Genomic DNA, 15,442 nt, shown 5'->3' with positions numbered 1-15,442 from the left:
TTGGTGGGTGGGGTGGGCATGGAGAAAGTATTATGGGTTAGAACAGGGAGGAGGAAATTATGTCATATTTTAATAAAAATAAATGAATAAAATAAATTTTAAAAATTCAAAATAAGAGGCTGATGAGATGGCTCAGTGGTTAAGAGCACTGACTGCTCTTTTAGAGGAGGTGGGTTTGATTCCCAGCAATCACATGGTGGCTCAGAACTATCCATAGTGCCAGTTCTAAAGGCTCTAATCCCCTCTTCTTACCCCTACAGGCACATCACCCTTGTGGTGCACATGCATACCCCCACACATACATTAAACAATTCAAAATAAGTAAATAAAAGAAAAAAACATTGTCCATTAAAGAAGGATGCTACCCATACCGTCATCAAGCACATAAGTTCAACAGGTTGTCAAATTTGCAAACAAGACTCCTAAGAGGATAAAGTGGTAACAACAGCCCCATCCAAACATTTATCAACTGGGTTTTATCTTGCTAAGAAACCGGCTTTCATTACAGTTCTAGGCACTGGCCTTGACGTACCCACTTCCCTGTTCATTGTAACGATCTTAACTCCCCTTCTGGCTTTCTCATACACACTCAGCGTCCTCAGCCATACCTTGGGTTGTCACAAACATACTGATCACTATAGCATTTGTGCCACAAAGGAACTGTTCCCAAGTTCTATTTTTATTTCTGTCTTTTCTTCCACTTTCCCCCAATAACTAAATGCCAGGTCCTGATTTCAAATTCTTTTTGTGGTGGTTGTGTTTTTCCTTTCTTCTTTGAAATATTTATTTTCTTTTATTGGCTCTTCAAGACAAGGTTTCTCTGCATAGCTCTGGCTGACCTAGACCTCACTCTGTAGACCAGGCTGGTCTTGAACTCAGGGGCTACAGCTGCCTCTGCCGCCTGGGATTAAAAGTCTGTGCCACCACCCCCAGATTGTTTTGAGACCCTGCCACTGCCTCTTGATTAAAGGTGTAGGCCACCGTGCCCTTCTCTGACATTTGTTTTTAGTTAATGCATTTCATGTTTTTCTTTTTTTTCTTTATTTTATTTATTTAATGTCTGAGCGCTCTGTTGCATATACATCCTCAGGCCAGAAGAGGGCACCAGATCCCATTATAGATGGTGGCGAGCCACCATGTACAGGGTGTTCTGTAGCTCAGGCTGGCCTCAAACTTAATATGTAGCTCAGGCTGGCCTTGGACTTCTAATCTTCCTGTCTCAGAGTCTCATCTGCAGGAGTTACAAACATATACAGCTAACATTTTTAAAATTGATATAGTACTTGCACATTATAACACTCATTTCTTTAAACTGGATGCATGCTTAAGTACTCTGGTGGTTGAGGCAGGAGTGCAGTCCAGTATGGATTTGTAGTTATATCGTGACTAGCTTAGGACACACAGTGGGACCTTAAAAACAATAACAACAACAACAACAACAAATGGTAACCCAAAGTATTATCAGAAATGGCGATAAGCATCATCCTTATAAACTTAGAACTTGAGAGGTGGATACACGAAATCCAGAAGTTCAAAGTAATCTTTGACTATACAGTAATTAGTTCAAAGCAAACCTAAACCATCTGAGATTCTACTTCAAGAAAACCATGGAGGGCTGGTAAAATGGCTCAGTGGTTAAGAGCATTGGCTGCTCTTCCAAGCAACCACATGGTGGCTCACCACATTAAATAAAATAAAGAATGAAAAAAAGAAAACCATGAAATGCATTAACTAAAAACAAATATCAGAGCATGGCATGGTGGCCTTTACCTTTAATCAGGAGGCAGAGGCAGTCAGATATCTATCTGTGAGTTCGAGGCCAGTCAGTCTACAAGCTTTCAGACAGCCAAGGCTACATAGAGAATACCTGTCTTGAAATCCAAATGAACCAGAAAATAAACCCAAAACCAAAGCCAAACTTCATGTGTTTAAGGTGTTTTATCTTCAATGGATTTAGTGTATATACAGTTATGCAATTTTCTTATTTCCTTTGTTTGGCGTGACACAGGATCCCAAGTATCCCTTGCTGGCCCTGAACTCACTATTTAGAATAAATTGGCTTTGAACTTATGTTCCCCTGGCCTCCACTTCCCGTATGCTGGAATTACAGGTGTGTGCTATCACAGCTGGTTTTTGCAGTGTTGGGGAATCAAATCTAAGACTTTCTTGATGCTAGGCAGTCATTCTACCAACTGAGTTACATCCTCAGCCTGAATTCTAGAACATTCTCATTACCCAGAAAGAAATCTTGTGCTCATTCTTCAGTCTTCCCTCCTCTTCCCTTCCTTTCCCTTCCCTGTTTGCCCTCTCCCCTCCCCACTTCTGCTTTCCTTCCCACCACTTCTCCTCCCTTTCCATTCATTTTGGACAACTCTGGCTTGTGTCAACATAACATAAAACTAGACAACACAAGTTTCATTCTCTTTTAAATTTTTAGACAAGTATTGTGTTTGTCTATGCATCCACGCTCACATGCACATTGGTGTGTATTTGTGAGGGAATATGTGGAGGCCAGAAGTTTACATCAGGTGTTTTCCTAGATGAGTCTCCATTTACTGAGACAGGGTCGAGCGAGTTTAGCTAGTCACCTTGTCCTATGGATTTCCTGTCTCTGCCTCCAAAGCACTGTGATTACAAAAGGGCCACCACATCTGCCAGGCTTTTTCTTGTATGCTGGTGATAAAATCTCTGGTCCTCATGTCTGTGCGTTCTCCACTGAACCTTTTCCAGGTCCCCCAGTTTCTTTCTTAATCAAGCATTTCTTTCTCTACCGGGCTGGGAATAAAAATCTCAAGATTGGTCATCTTCCAACAGAAAAATATGTAGCCTGAGCTACCTGTAGAAGGGTGATCACTTTGTAGGCTATGCCTTCCTAAACCCTGGACGTTTAGGGAGATCATGCAAAGATAGGTTGCTTTGTCTCCCCCTTTCTTCTGTCTCTGTCTCCTGTCTGTCTGTCTGTCTGTCTGTCTGTCTCTTTCTCTCCTCTCTCTCACTGCCTTCTCTTTCCCTTCTTTCTTTGCTATTTAGCCCAGGCTAGTCTCACATTTTCTACTAGCCCAGGCTAGCCTCAAACTTAATCTTTTTCCTTAGGCTCCCAAGTATTGGAATTATAGCTATGAGCTAACATTAAAAATTAATGATGTTTCTCAAAATGGTTGTTTTTCTCAATTAATTTTTTGAAACAGGGGTGGGGTTCTCACTAGGTATCCCTGGCTGGCCTGGAATTCACTATGTGGAGCAGGCTAGCCTTGAACTCACAGAAATTCACCTTCCTCTGTCTCTTTACTGCTGGGATTAAATCATAAGCCACCATGCCTGTCCACCATGGTTATTTTTATTGTTTTCTCTCTTAGGAATCAAACCTGGGGCTTATACACATTACACGTGAAGGGTAAGCAGTCTACCACTGAGCTATACCTCTTGCCCCTTCAGTATGTTACTGAAACCATCATAAATGTGCAGGGCTAGCACAAAGGATGTTCCGGGGACATAGTTTCTCATAGCTTTCTTTGACCCTGACTCCTGGGGCAAATACAAAGCCAAGCATGGTGGCTCACAACTGTAAATCCGGAATTTCAAAGCTAAAGTCAAGAGGATTCCAAAGTCAGCCTGGGAAATACGGTGCAATCTAGGACAGTCCTACAAAGACTCCGTGTCAAAAACAAAACAAAAATAAATGAACAAAAGAATTGATAAATGGGATAGCAGGAAATCACAAAGCTCTCTACAGCAAAGGAAACAATTCTCAGAGAAAGTCCACAAGAAGAGGGAGAATCTTCGCCAGATGATCATCTGGCAGCAAGTATACAAGGAAAAATGAGTCAGATTTCACATGCTCAGGAAGATCTTGATAAAGTCTGTGGCCAGTGCAAGCTGTACTTGATAAGACCCCAGGGAGCTGGGAGGGGGGAATACTCAAACAAAATTACTTAGCTATTATATCTCACTCCAGTCCAAGCGAATAACAAGAAAAGAAACCAGAAATGGTGAGGTTATGGGGACCAATACCCTTCACACACTGCGGGGAGAAGTGTAAATTAAGACACTGCACTCCAAATGTTAGCAATGAGGATCTCCCAAAGCTAAAAGTAGAACTACCATACGACCCAGCTAGACCTTCCTCGGTATATACCCAAAGGATCAAAGTGGGCGTGCAATAAAGTTACTTGAACACATTTGTTTACTGTGGCACATTATTCATAATAACTCGTAGAATTGAACTGGGCATACATCAATGAATGGATATAAAAAAGATGGTATAAATACACAATTGAGTTTAATTCAGCCATAAAGAAGAAAAAATGTTATTTGCCGGAAAAAGTATGACAATGGAGATCATTGTATTGAACAACATTAAGTCGGACTCGGAAAGAAAGAAAAATGTAGCCAGGCATAGTAGTGAAGGCTTTGAATCTCACAGTTCAGGAGGCTGGAGCAGAAGGTCTCTTTTACATAATGAGTTCAAGGCCAGCCTGGGCTACGTGAACTCTTTTCCTCTTCGACCCTAAAACAAACATCCAAATAAAAAGTCCAGCGTGGTTCTTTATTTTTCTAATTCTAGCACTCTGGAGGCTGAGGCATCAGACTCAATTGCTTTTAGAGCTGGAGAGCTACAAAGTGAGTTTCCTACCAGCCTGAGCTACAGAAGGAGACTGTCTAAACCAAACAAATACAGCAATACAGACTCTAGATTTTAAAATTGTATTTAAAGCCCACACATATATGATAGGGAAAGTGAAAGGAGATTTTTGGGGAAGAGGAAAGAGTCTGTCAAGAGAGAGGAAGGGACAAAAGAGGGTAATGGGAGGGGCAATATGATCAAAGGGCAGGTCACAGTTGGCTGTGGTTACTCATGCCTGTAATCCCAGGACTTGAGAGACTGAGACAGGATGATTGCCATGAGTTTGACACCAGACCAGGCCTGGAATGTACTATAAGGCCCTGTCTCAAAGTCACTCCCCACTAGCTCGGCAGTGGTGGCACATGCCATTAATCCCAAGACTTGAGAGCCACAGCCAGGAAGATCTCTGAGTCTGAGGCCAGCCTAGTCTATGGAGTTCCAGGACCTCCAGTGCTACACAGAGAAACCCTGTCTTGAAAAACAAAACAAAACAAAACATAAAACAAACAAAACAAAACCACCAGAAAAATTATGAATATGAATAATGAAATGCAATATTTTATAGGATGAATATTTGGCAAGTATATAAAGAAAGAAATGAAATGAAACCCCATTGTGGTAGAATGGATCTCAACTGCCCTACGGTATCTGCACAAGCGTGTGGCACTGGCCCATGTGGTGACCACCCGAAAACCTAGCCATGAACTGTACCCGGAGCAGTAGGGCTGTTTTTGTGTAGACCGTGTGAACCCAGTGTGGCGTGTCATATGTGTGCAAGGTCTGAGAAACTGAGTGTGTGCGCGCACGGGTGTGTGGAAGCTTGTTGAAACTGAGTGCGCAAGACGCCTGGAAACTCGAAGAAGAAACGCGTCCGGTTTGGTGTATGCGGATACTGGGGACGCTAAAGCAGTGAGGACTTGTGGAGTGAACACTGCGCGCGCACGTTCCGCGCACTTGGTGCGGGGGAGGAAAAACAAAAAACCAACCACCCCGGCGGAGCCTTTCCCCCTCAGCCCGAGAGTCTCGCTCGCTGGCTGTGGGGGGGAGAAGCGGTGAGCGCATCACACGTGTGGTCCCTTCGCTCGCGCGCGCGCGCCCGCCCGCCCATCCGCGCACGCGCGCCGTCTGAGGAGTGACGCACGGGCGAGTGCGGGAGGGTCCGGTGCGGCGAGCCCAGGCAGTGCGAGGACAGCGCGCAAGGTGGGAGGCCCCCCGTGCGCATGCGGACGCGCGCGGAGCCGGTGCGACACAGAGGCGAGCCGGACAGTGCGCCTGTGCAGCCGGCGCATCCAGATGGAGCGCAGCGGTGGGAACGGCGCTGGAGCCGGAGCCCCCTCTGAAGGGGCTTCGAAGGGCTCGTCCCTGCTGCCGCCAGCCAAGTCCGCGGAAACAGCCTCGGGGCGATCCTCACAGTGTACCCCTCGGCCGGCAGGTAAGGCCATGGGAGCGCCTGGGCAGGCTGCGCTGAGGACCCCCGGGGGGCGGGCCGGCCAGTGGCTCTCACCCGGCCGCCCTCTCCGGGGCCTAGGTCAAACTGCCGCGGGGGGGGGGGCCTCAGGCTGCGTCCCTCTTTTGGCGGGTGGCTGAGTCCCCTCGGGCTTGGCGTGGGTGCGTGGGCGGGTTTGTGTGTTATTTTTGGGGGGTGGGGTGGCTGGAGAGCGAGGAGCAGGTATCCTTTACCATGGCCGTCCCCGAGATCGGCACCGGAGGGGGCTTCCGGGATGCCGACCCTGTGGGGGCGGGGGCCGCTGAGGTGTTCAGACGACAGGGATTGCGGCTGGCTCGCTGGCTCCTACCCTCCATCCTGACTGAGGCGCGCAGACCGGGAAGCCACAGCCAGCCACCAAGGTGGCTCAGCTTTGCGGCTCCTTGGCCTCTCGGGGTTGGGAAAAATTGTCGCATTGCCTGGGGATAGAGACAGTTCGTGAAGGGAGCGGGGCTGCAGCCGTTGCGATGAGGACCCCTCCCCCCCCAAGTCGCTGAGGTAGTGGTTTCGCTACTGGGGCGTCTGGCCCCGCCGCGGCCCTCTGTTACGTGACGATTGACGTGGCGATTGAGTGTCGTAGCCCACGGGACTGCGGCTGAGAGCTGTAGCCAGGGGTGTGGGGATGCGGGTCCCCCATCCCTTCTGCCCAAGGAGGACATCGTGAGGACGCTGGGAAGAACGTGATAAGCGTCTGCGTCTTCTGGTTCTGGTGCTAACCTTCTGTGTACTTGCAGGTGGTGCGGAGGTATACGCAGTGAAGAAAAGGATTTTATCCCGCTTTTCCTGGCGACATCTTAAAAAATGTTAATAATAAGAACTAATTTTATTTTTTATCTTTTGTTGCAGTCTAACATTCGCACAAAAAAAAAACCCCTCACAATTTGTAGGATTTGGAAATTACCACATCGTGGAGTATTTCATATAAGGTAGAGGGGGGAAAGAGGAAGGACATCAAATGAAGAGACGTTTGAGTTGTTTATTTGTTTCTTCGTTTTGAGACAGGATCTTGCTCTTTATGTTGGTCTGGATTCTAGTGAGCCTTCAAGTCACCATGACCAGCTTGCAGATATTCCCTTAGTCACTTGAACAGTTCTTTTTGTTGGGATAGAGGGGACTATCTTATTGGTTGCATCATTTATAGAAGGGAAAGGACGGCTAAATTTATTTCTAGTTTGTGTTATCATGCCTTTTATCAAATGCACAACTTAGTATAACATTACAGGATAGTGATAATACCTACCGTTTAAATCTATACTTATATTTTCATTCTTTTTGCTTGAGAAACTCAGGCCATATCTGATATGAACCCAGAACCCACACATCAAGAGTCAGCTCTCTCTGGTAAAGGGGATCCCATGCAGTAAAATATTGGAAAGGGAATGATGTTTGAATTTATATTTTTGTTTGGTGGGGATTTGATATAATAGATTATTTAGATGTTTCTTGTAATAGAGAAAGGCTGTATGGTTGGATGTTTAGTTTATCTGGGATTTTAATTTATTTGAAGGAATTTTAAGGAGGCAGTTCTTTTTCCTATTCCTCAGTTGCAGTGTGGACACTAGTTTTATTTTGGAATTCCTAAAATAATTCTATCTTTTAAATATATAGCCTGTTAAAACCATTTAGAGATCATTCTTAATAGTTATGTGAAAGAGAACAAATAGAATTTTTTAAACTTTATTTCAACAGGAGTGGGATGGAGACAGGTTTATGTGATGCTATATAACCCATATTGGATTATACATGAATTCATGTTCCTGTTCCCCATCACCAGCATTTGTGACTAAAGTTTGTTTTTCTTGTATGTGTGTACTTATGAGTTGAGGTTTCCTGTGGATGTGTGGGAGTATACTTGTAGAGTCCACAGGTTCAATTTAGGTCTCATTTCTCAGGCACTTTCCATTTTGTTTTTTTGAAACTAAGTCTCTGACTGTCCTAGAACTCATGGTTTTGATCAGGCTGGCTTGTCAGGGAGCCTCAAGGACTCCCCTTTTTCAGTTTCCTCAGTGCTAGACTTACAAGCACATTCTACCATATTGAACTTTTTTCATAGGTTCTGGGATTGAGCTTAGGTTCCCATGCTTGCATGGCAAGTGCTTTACTCACTAAGCTTTTTTCAAGTCCCCATATTTAATGTTTTAAAGATTTATTTGTTCATGTATCTCATATATATATATATATATATATATATATATATATATGCTTTGTCTTTGTGAACACCAGAGGCAGCCTTTGGGTTCCATTTATAGATAGTTGTGAGCCATCATGTGGTTGCTGCGAATTGAACTTGGGACCTTTGGAAGAGCAGTCAGTGCTCTTAACTGCTGAGCTCTCTTCAGCCCAGAAACTTTTTTTTTGTTTTTTGTTTTTTGTTTTTTTCGAGACAGGGTTTCTCTGTGTAGTCCTGGCTGTCCTGGAACTCACTCTGTAGACCAGGCTGGCCTCGAACTCAGAAATCCGCCTGCCTCTGCCTCCCAAGTGCTGGGATTAAAGGCGTGCGCCACCACCGCCAGGCAAGCTCAGAAACTTTTTATGTTTTGGAGTTTCAAGACTGGGTTTTACTGTGTAGTCCTGGCTGTCCTGGAACTTACTTTGTACACTAGGCTGGCCTCGAACTCAGATCTTCTTGCCTCTGTCTCCCATATGTGTGGATTAAAGGCATGGACCACTACCTCATGGTCCCAGTTTTAATTTTTAACTTGTATTTTTTAGTGTACTAAATATCAGGTTCAATTATGACATTTCCATACATGTGTATCATTGTAGTTTGCTCATATTGTCCACTACTCTCCCTTGTCCTCCTCCCACCTCACTGGTCACCTTTCCAAATGTCCTCACTGTTTTCATGTCATTTACATAGGTAGTTTTGAATCTAGGGTCTTCATATGAGTGAAAACTTGATATTCTTCTTCCCCCTAAGGAGGGATTCTTCACTTTTTTTTTACCCTTTTCCCCATCCTCCTCCCCTTCAACTTACTGTGTAACCTAGGCTGGCCTTGAATTGGGTGATAGCTACAGTTTTAGTCCTCTCAGTGTTGCGATTACAGGCATGTGCACTACACACAGTTTTCTGAAGGGGGACTCTTAATTATACTTATTGTAGAACCATTTAGTGAATGGCTCTGATACTAAAATCAGTTTTAAGGGTGAGGATATTAACTCAGTGGATAGAGTGCCACCTAGTATGCTTAAGATTACCCATGTTAGAAAAAAATGGAATTTTTAATTGTTGCTCTATTCACAATAGCTAGGATATGGAACCAGCTTAGATATCCATTAACAGATTAATGGAACTAGGCATGATACATACCTGTAATCCTAGTCCTTAGGAGGTAGAAGCAAGAGGTCAGTAGTTCAAAGCCACTCTGGGCTATATAGCAAGGAAAACCTGGATTATGAGAGACCACTCTCTCTTTAAAAATGAACAAAATAAGAAAATAAACTTTCATTGAATAAAGAGAATACACACACACTGTGGCATTTTATTCAGCTATAAAAAAATTGAGGTTACATTTTCAGAAAATGGGTGGAGCTAGAAAGCATATTAGCTGAAGTAACCTAAACTTGAACAAGTACCACATTTCTCCCAGATTCTGGGCTTAGATTTAAATTTTTACATATGTGTATATGTGAGTATGAGTAGAGGTCATAAAAGGGGAAAAACCTTAGGAGGAGGAGGAGCAACAAAGAATGTAATACAGTTATGTGACATAGAAACAGCATGGGTGCTAATGAGCAGAGAGACGTCAACAAAACACTGTAGGAGCTGGAGAGATGGTTCAGAAATTAGGACATACTGCTCCTGCAGAGGACTGGAGATCAGCTTGAGTGCTAAGCAATTGCCTTTAACTACATCTCCAGGAGATCTGCCACCCTTTTCTGACCTCTTTGGGTACTACACTCGTGCACAAATCCCTACATATACACAGGATTAAAAATGAAAATAAAATATTTTAACCTACCATCACACCCAAACTATGAAAATGCCAAATTACTTTATATGATAATTAGAAAGATTAGTATTTATATAACTTACCAAAAAGCTATTTTTATTATAATTAAAAATAATATACCTGTGAATTAAATATATCAAGGTTGGTGTTGTAAAATTAGAACATTCAGTGTAGAGTGCAGGTGATGCCAGCCTTTGTACTTTTGGGACTAATGAGTCCATGTATTTAATCCTCACACCAGTCTATTTTTTTCTTTTTTGAGGCAGTGTCTCATATAGCACTGGTTGGCCTCACATTTTCTATATAGGGGAGAGTATCTTTGAACTTATGATTTTCCTGCTTTCACATGCCAAGTTACAGGATTATAGAAATATGCCACCACATCTAGGTCATGTGTTCTGGAGATCAAATCCAGGGATTCATGCATGCTAAGCAATCATTCTGCCAACTGAGCCACATCTCAGACCCTCAGAAAAGTCTTAAATTATTTTGGTAGGATCAAATCCAAGACTTTATGCATGTATGTCCATGTTGTATACCAATTTATATTCCCCAACCCAGATAAATCTTAACTCTTGAGTGTATTTTAACAGATTCTCTTGGGTCTGGGGCTATTGTTCAGTTAAGTAGAGTGGTTGCCTAGTGTGCACAAAGCCTTAACTTCATTATTCAGCACCACGAATAATGATGATAATTCATCCTAGCTGCTTCTCATTCTTCGGTACTCAAGGCCATCTTACGTGGGACCTATTCCTAATAGCACTTCATTTGTATTATTAGAGACCAACTACTGTTCCTGAGGATGCATGGAATCCTGTGGGACTACAAAGGCAGAAAGGTCTGAGATATTTGAACTTAGAAAATATAATGTCATATTGGCATATTTGGGGGATATGAGTGGTTAAGTTGTTTTCCTGAGGTGTTGTAGGACATGGCAAGGAAATACCCTTGGGTGTTCCTCAGCAAGTTTTTCAACTATTGAAATCCTGTGCTTGTTTTACTTACCCACCAGTGATGCCTTCTTTTAGACATTTCACTTCTGAGAATGAAATTAACCCAGTATGCTATTCTCTTTAGTACTTGTGATGTATGCTTAGTGTAACAGGTGAGGAACACATGTCTGTTGTTTCAGTCTGCTTAAATGATGTTAATCACCATCTGCTAGTCACTTTCATGTTAGGCTACATTGGTGTCCCATAGGTCCTGTGTTCTTTCAGCCTAAAGTGCCTCCTTCTCCCTTTCCCCTTTAGGTATCCTTTAGGTTCTTTTACCAAGAATTAGTGAAATTTATTCTTGAAGATTTGTGTGTGCTTAAACACAAATGTGTGCACAGGTGGATGTGTGCACTTGTATGTATGTCCAGATACTAGGAGAAACATTGGCATCATTTTCTGTCCACTTACTCCTTTGAGTCAGGATCTTTCCCTGAACCTGGTTTTGTATTTTTTTTCAGCAAGGGTGGAAGTCAGCAAGCCCCATTAGTTTTCCTGTCTCTGATCCCTTAGAACTGGGATTAGAGGTGTACATGGGACTCCTGGATTGTTACATGGATGCTGAGATCTACACTCTGGTCCTCACATGTTGTATAGTAGTAAGCATTTTTAATCACTGAATCATCTGTCCAGCTCTGAATTTCCTCCTGTCTGTGCTTGTTGAAGTAATTCTGCCAGTATTATAGTGACTTTTCCATCCTCTAAGTCAGTATTGACTCAGTATCCACTGTTGTCAACAAACCTGAATAGATTGAGGTCCAGACCATTTTGGGATAAATGATAGATCTTTCCTTATTTGTTACCCCAAATAAATTATTCGACATCAATAAATTTCAGTTTTCTCACTTTTTTTTTTATTTGGCAGTAAGGGATAGAATCTTACATTGTAAGCCCAGGCTGGCCTGGAACTTGAAGCATTTCTCTTGTCTCAGTTCCCTAAATGTACAGATTACAACATGAGTAACCATGACTGTCTTATCTTTCTCTCTTTTTTAAAGATTTATTTATTTTATGTATTTGAGTACAATGTAGCTGTCTTCTGACACACCAGAAGAGGTCATCAGATCTCATTACAGATGTTTGTGAGCTATCCTGTGGTTGCTGAGAATTGAACTCAGAACCTCTGAAAGAACAGTCAGTACTCTTTTTTTTTTTCCAAGACAGGATTTCTCTGTGTAGTCCTGGCTGTCCTGGAACTCACTCTGTAGACCAGGCTGGCCTCAAACTCAGAAATCCGCCTGCCTCTGCCTCCCAAGTGCTGGGATTAAAGGCGTGCGCCACAACCGCCCGGTGACAACAGTCAATACTCTTAACCACTGAGCCATCTCTCCAGTCCTGTTACCTTTCTCACCTTTTTTGTTTGCTTTTATTTTCAGACAAGGTCTCTCTTTTGTAACCCAGGCTGGCCTTTAGTAGCTAAAGCTGGGCTTGAATTCATGATCTTCCTGCCTTCTTTTCCCAAGTGGTAGGATTACAGGCATATGTCACCTTGCCTGGCTCTCAACTTTTTGTTTGTTTTTGAGACTGTGTCTCATTCTGTAGCTCAAACTGGCTTTGAATTTGTGGCAATCATCCTGTCTTAGCCTTTTGAGTACTGTGATTACAAGTATATATCATTGCCCCTGGTTTATTATCTCAAATTTTAAAAATATTTTATGTATGGGAGTTTTTCCTGTATGTATATTTGTGTATTACATTTGTACCTGGTACCTTCGGTGGCCCTAGAACTGGAGTTGCAGACAGTTGTGAACTGCCACCGTTGGACATGAACCCTAGTCTTATGGAAGAGCAGCATGTGCTCTTAACTACTGAGCCATCTCTCCAGCTTTTCTTATCTTACCTTTAAAATAGACTTATGGGCAGACATGAGTGGCAGAACACTACCTTCAGGATGATGCAGTTACTATCTGTCCAGAAAGTCCTTGAGGTGGTTAGCCATTATTAATTGTATGCATCTTCCTGTTAGGTCATTAGCTTAAGAACAATTCTTGGGTCCAGTTTTAGGTGGGTTTTTCAGTGCCACCTAGTGCAGAAGGTGGCTGGATGACTATCCTACCCTTCTTTGGAGTGTGTATGGACAGCAGGTCTGTAACTAATGTTTGCTAGTTGTTTTATACAGCAATCTACACTAAGGTGAATGCTCAGTAATTATGTGTTAGATTATAGAAGTAACAGAGAAACTGAAAATAATGGAACTACAAGTTATATGGTCTGATGTCTGTTGAGGTTTTCCTGTGCTACTCAGGTAATTATTGTCTAATTGAATTAAATTATTTGCTCCTTTTTAGTAAACCAAAACTCATGAAACCAAGTACTCTGAAATAAAAGAGTTTATTGGTCCGTTACTAATGGTAACCAAAAAGAAAGGAGTAGCTCTGTGGCAAGTTCCCTTAAGCAAGAAGCAATGTAGGCAATTAGGAAAGCTCCTGAAGATCTAAAAGGCAGAGTAGAGCTGGAGAGAATGGCTCAGCAGTTAAGAGCACTTGTCACTCTTACAGAGGACTATAATTCAGTTCCCAGAACCCATATCAGATGGTTCACAACCACCTGTAAGTTCAGCTCCAAGAGATCCAGTGCCCTCTTCTAATCTCTGAGCTGTACACACACACACACACACACACACACACACACACACACAGAGAGAGAGAGAGAGAGAGAGAGAGAGAGAGAGAGAGAGAGAGAAGGGTACTTTGTAAAGAAAATTTGGGAAAGGTGCAAGTTATTTAAATTGAGCTACATTGATTGTTGCCAAGAAAATAATTGCCTCTTTATTGACTGAGACTGTAAGCAAGACTGCTATAGCATACTATATTGTAGCATATTACTTGGTTAATGTTTTAACATGCGTTTAATAATGTAAATTGGTGTGTTTTTTTTGTAGACAGAGTCTTGGACTTACTATTTAGCTGATACTGGCCTCTAACTCTGATTCTCCTGCTTCTGCCTCTCAAGTGCTGGGATTATGGTTTGTGCCATCATGTCTGGCTATAAGATTTTTTTGGACTATTCCATCTTTCCTCCTTTATATTCATGGTTTCTTTTGTAATTACATTTAGGGCATCTCAGAACTTTAAACCCCTTCTCCTTTTAATAGAGAGAACATTGCTTATAGGCAAGACAGTGGGTTTTTTTTTTATGTCTTCTCACCTGTGTGTCTTCCATCCCTGGAGTAGAAGACTGGATGGGGTGGGGAACAAACAGGAAGTTCAATAAATTCCTTAGGGAGTTATATAGGGTAGGATTGGGTAGTATAGGCTGAAAAGTACCCCCAAGTCAGTTATTCATTTGTTTTATTTTTAAGAGTTTATTGATGTTTAAAAATTACATTATTTTCAATTATGTGTCTTTGTGTGTAGGCATGTACATGTGACTGCTGGTGCCTATGGAAGCCATAGGCATCAGATTCCCCTGGAATTAGAGATACTGATGGTTTCAAGCCACCTGATGTTGATGCTAGAAATAAAACTCAGATTCTTTGCAAGAGCAACATGGTCTCTTAAACCTCTGAGTCATCTCTCCAGCCCCAGTTCATCCTTTTCAAAGTTGCATTTATTTGTTTGTATTCATAATGTTGAGCATTGTCCACAGGGTCTTGTCTGTGCTAGGCAAGCACTACACTTCCCAGGCTTCAAAGTTGTTTAAAACTCATGGTGCCCCACACCTTTAATTCTAGCACTCAAGAGGCAGAGGCAAAGTTACTTAAGACTATTTTTGGTAAGACAGACTTTGAAAGACAATTACCCCCCCACACACACACATATAACAGAAAACTTGAGATTATTGCTGAGTTTAGAAACTTACTCTGACCCTTCCCTCTAATCTTTGTGAAAAGAATTGTGCCAGAAGAAATAGGAGATGATTAAAGGTGTCTGGGTATTGTAGGCTAGTGAAGAGAGAGATTGATTACTGTCTTCTTTGCATCTAAGGTGGCTACCATCTTGCAATGTGAGGTCTGTTGTCTTGTTATCTGAGGCTATGTCTGATATGGTCTCTGAATTCCTCCATGTTTGCCTCTTAGGTCAGTCTGATAGGATTTTCTGGTGGGAAGCAGTTATTTTCTTTTTGCCTAGAAACATGTCCCTGTCTTAAAAGTCTTGTGATCACAGAAATTCGGACTGTGATGGAAGCTAAAGAAAATGACTTTATGAGTGGATAAGAAACTAAACTAAAGCCACCTCACTAGCCACAGAATTTGTTTTCTTTTGTTTTTATTTTCTTGCCCCTGCTTCCACAGATAGATGATCTATCATGTTCCTTTTTCAAAAGACTTGTGCTTCCCACATCTATAGAGATCTTAAAATCTAGCGCACATCTTAAAATATAGATAGCCACATCTTACAGGACTCTTCTCTTCTCTTCTCTTCTCTTCTCTTCTCTTCTCTTCTCT

General features: G+C 42.4%; 1 protein-coding gene across 2 annotated transcripts in view; it reads left to right on the top strand.

Moving 5' to 3' along the window:
* The first annotated feature begins 5,917 nt into the window (after positions 1-5,917).
* Map7d2 (MAP7 domain containing 2) overlaps positions 5,918-15,442 on the top strand; it is a 107,884-nt gene continuing 98,359 nt past the window's right edge. Inside the window, exon 1 of one of the 2 annotated variants that reach the window (XM_028772695.1) lies at positions 5,918-6,056. In XM_028772695.1, the coding sequence (XP_028628528.1) occupies positions 5,918-6,056 (139 nt within the window). The remainder of the gene's footprint in view (positions 6,057-15,442) is intronic. The other variant, XM_028772701.1, reaches the window with a different exon arrangement.

Source organism: Grammomys surdaster, unplaced genomic scaffold (assembly GCF_004785775.1).
Source record: "Grammomys surdaster isolate TR1022 unplaced genomic scaffold, NIH_TR_1.0 217, whole genome shotgun sequence".
In the NCBI taxonomy this organism is placed as follows: Eukaryota; Metazoa; Chordata; class Mammalia; order Rodentia; family Muridae; genus Grammomys; species Grammomys surdaster.
The sequence above is the reverse complement of the archived record's forward strand: the minus strand, read 5'-3'. Positions and strand labels throughout refer to the sequence as shown.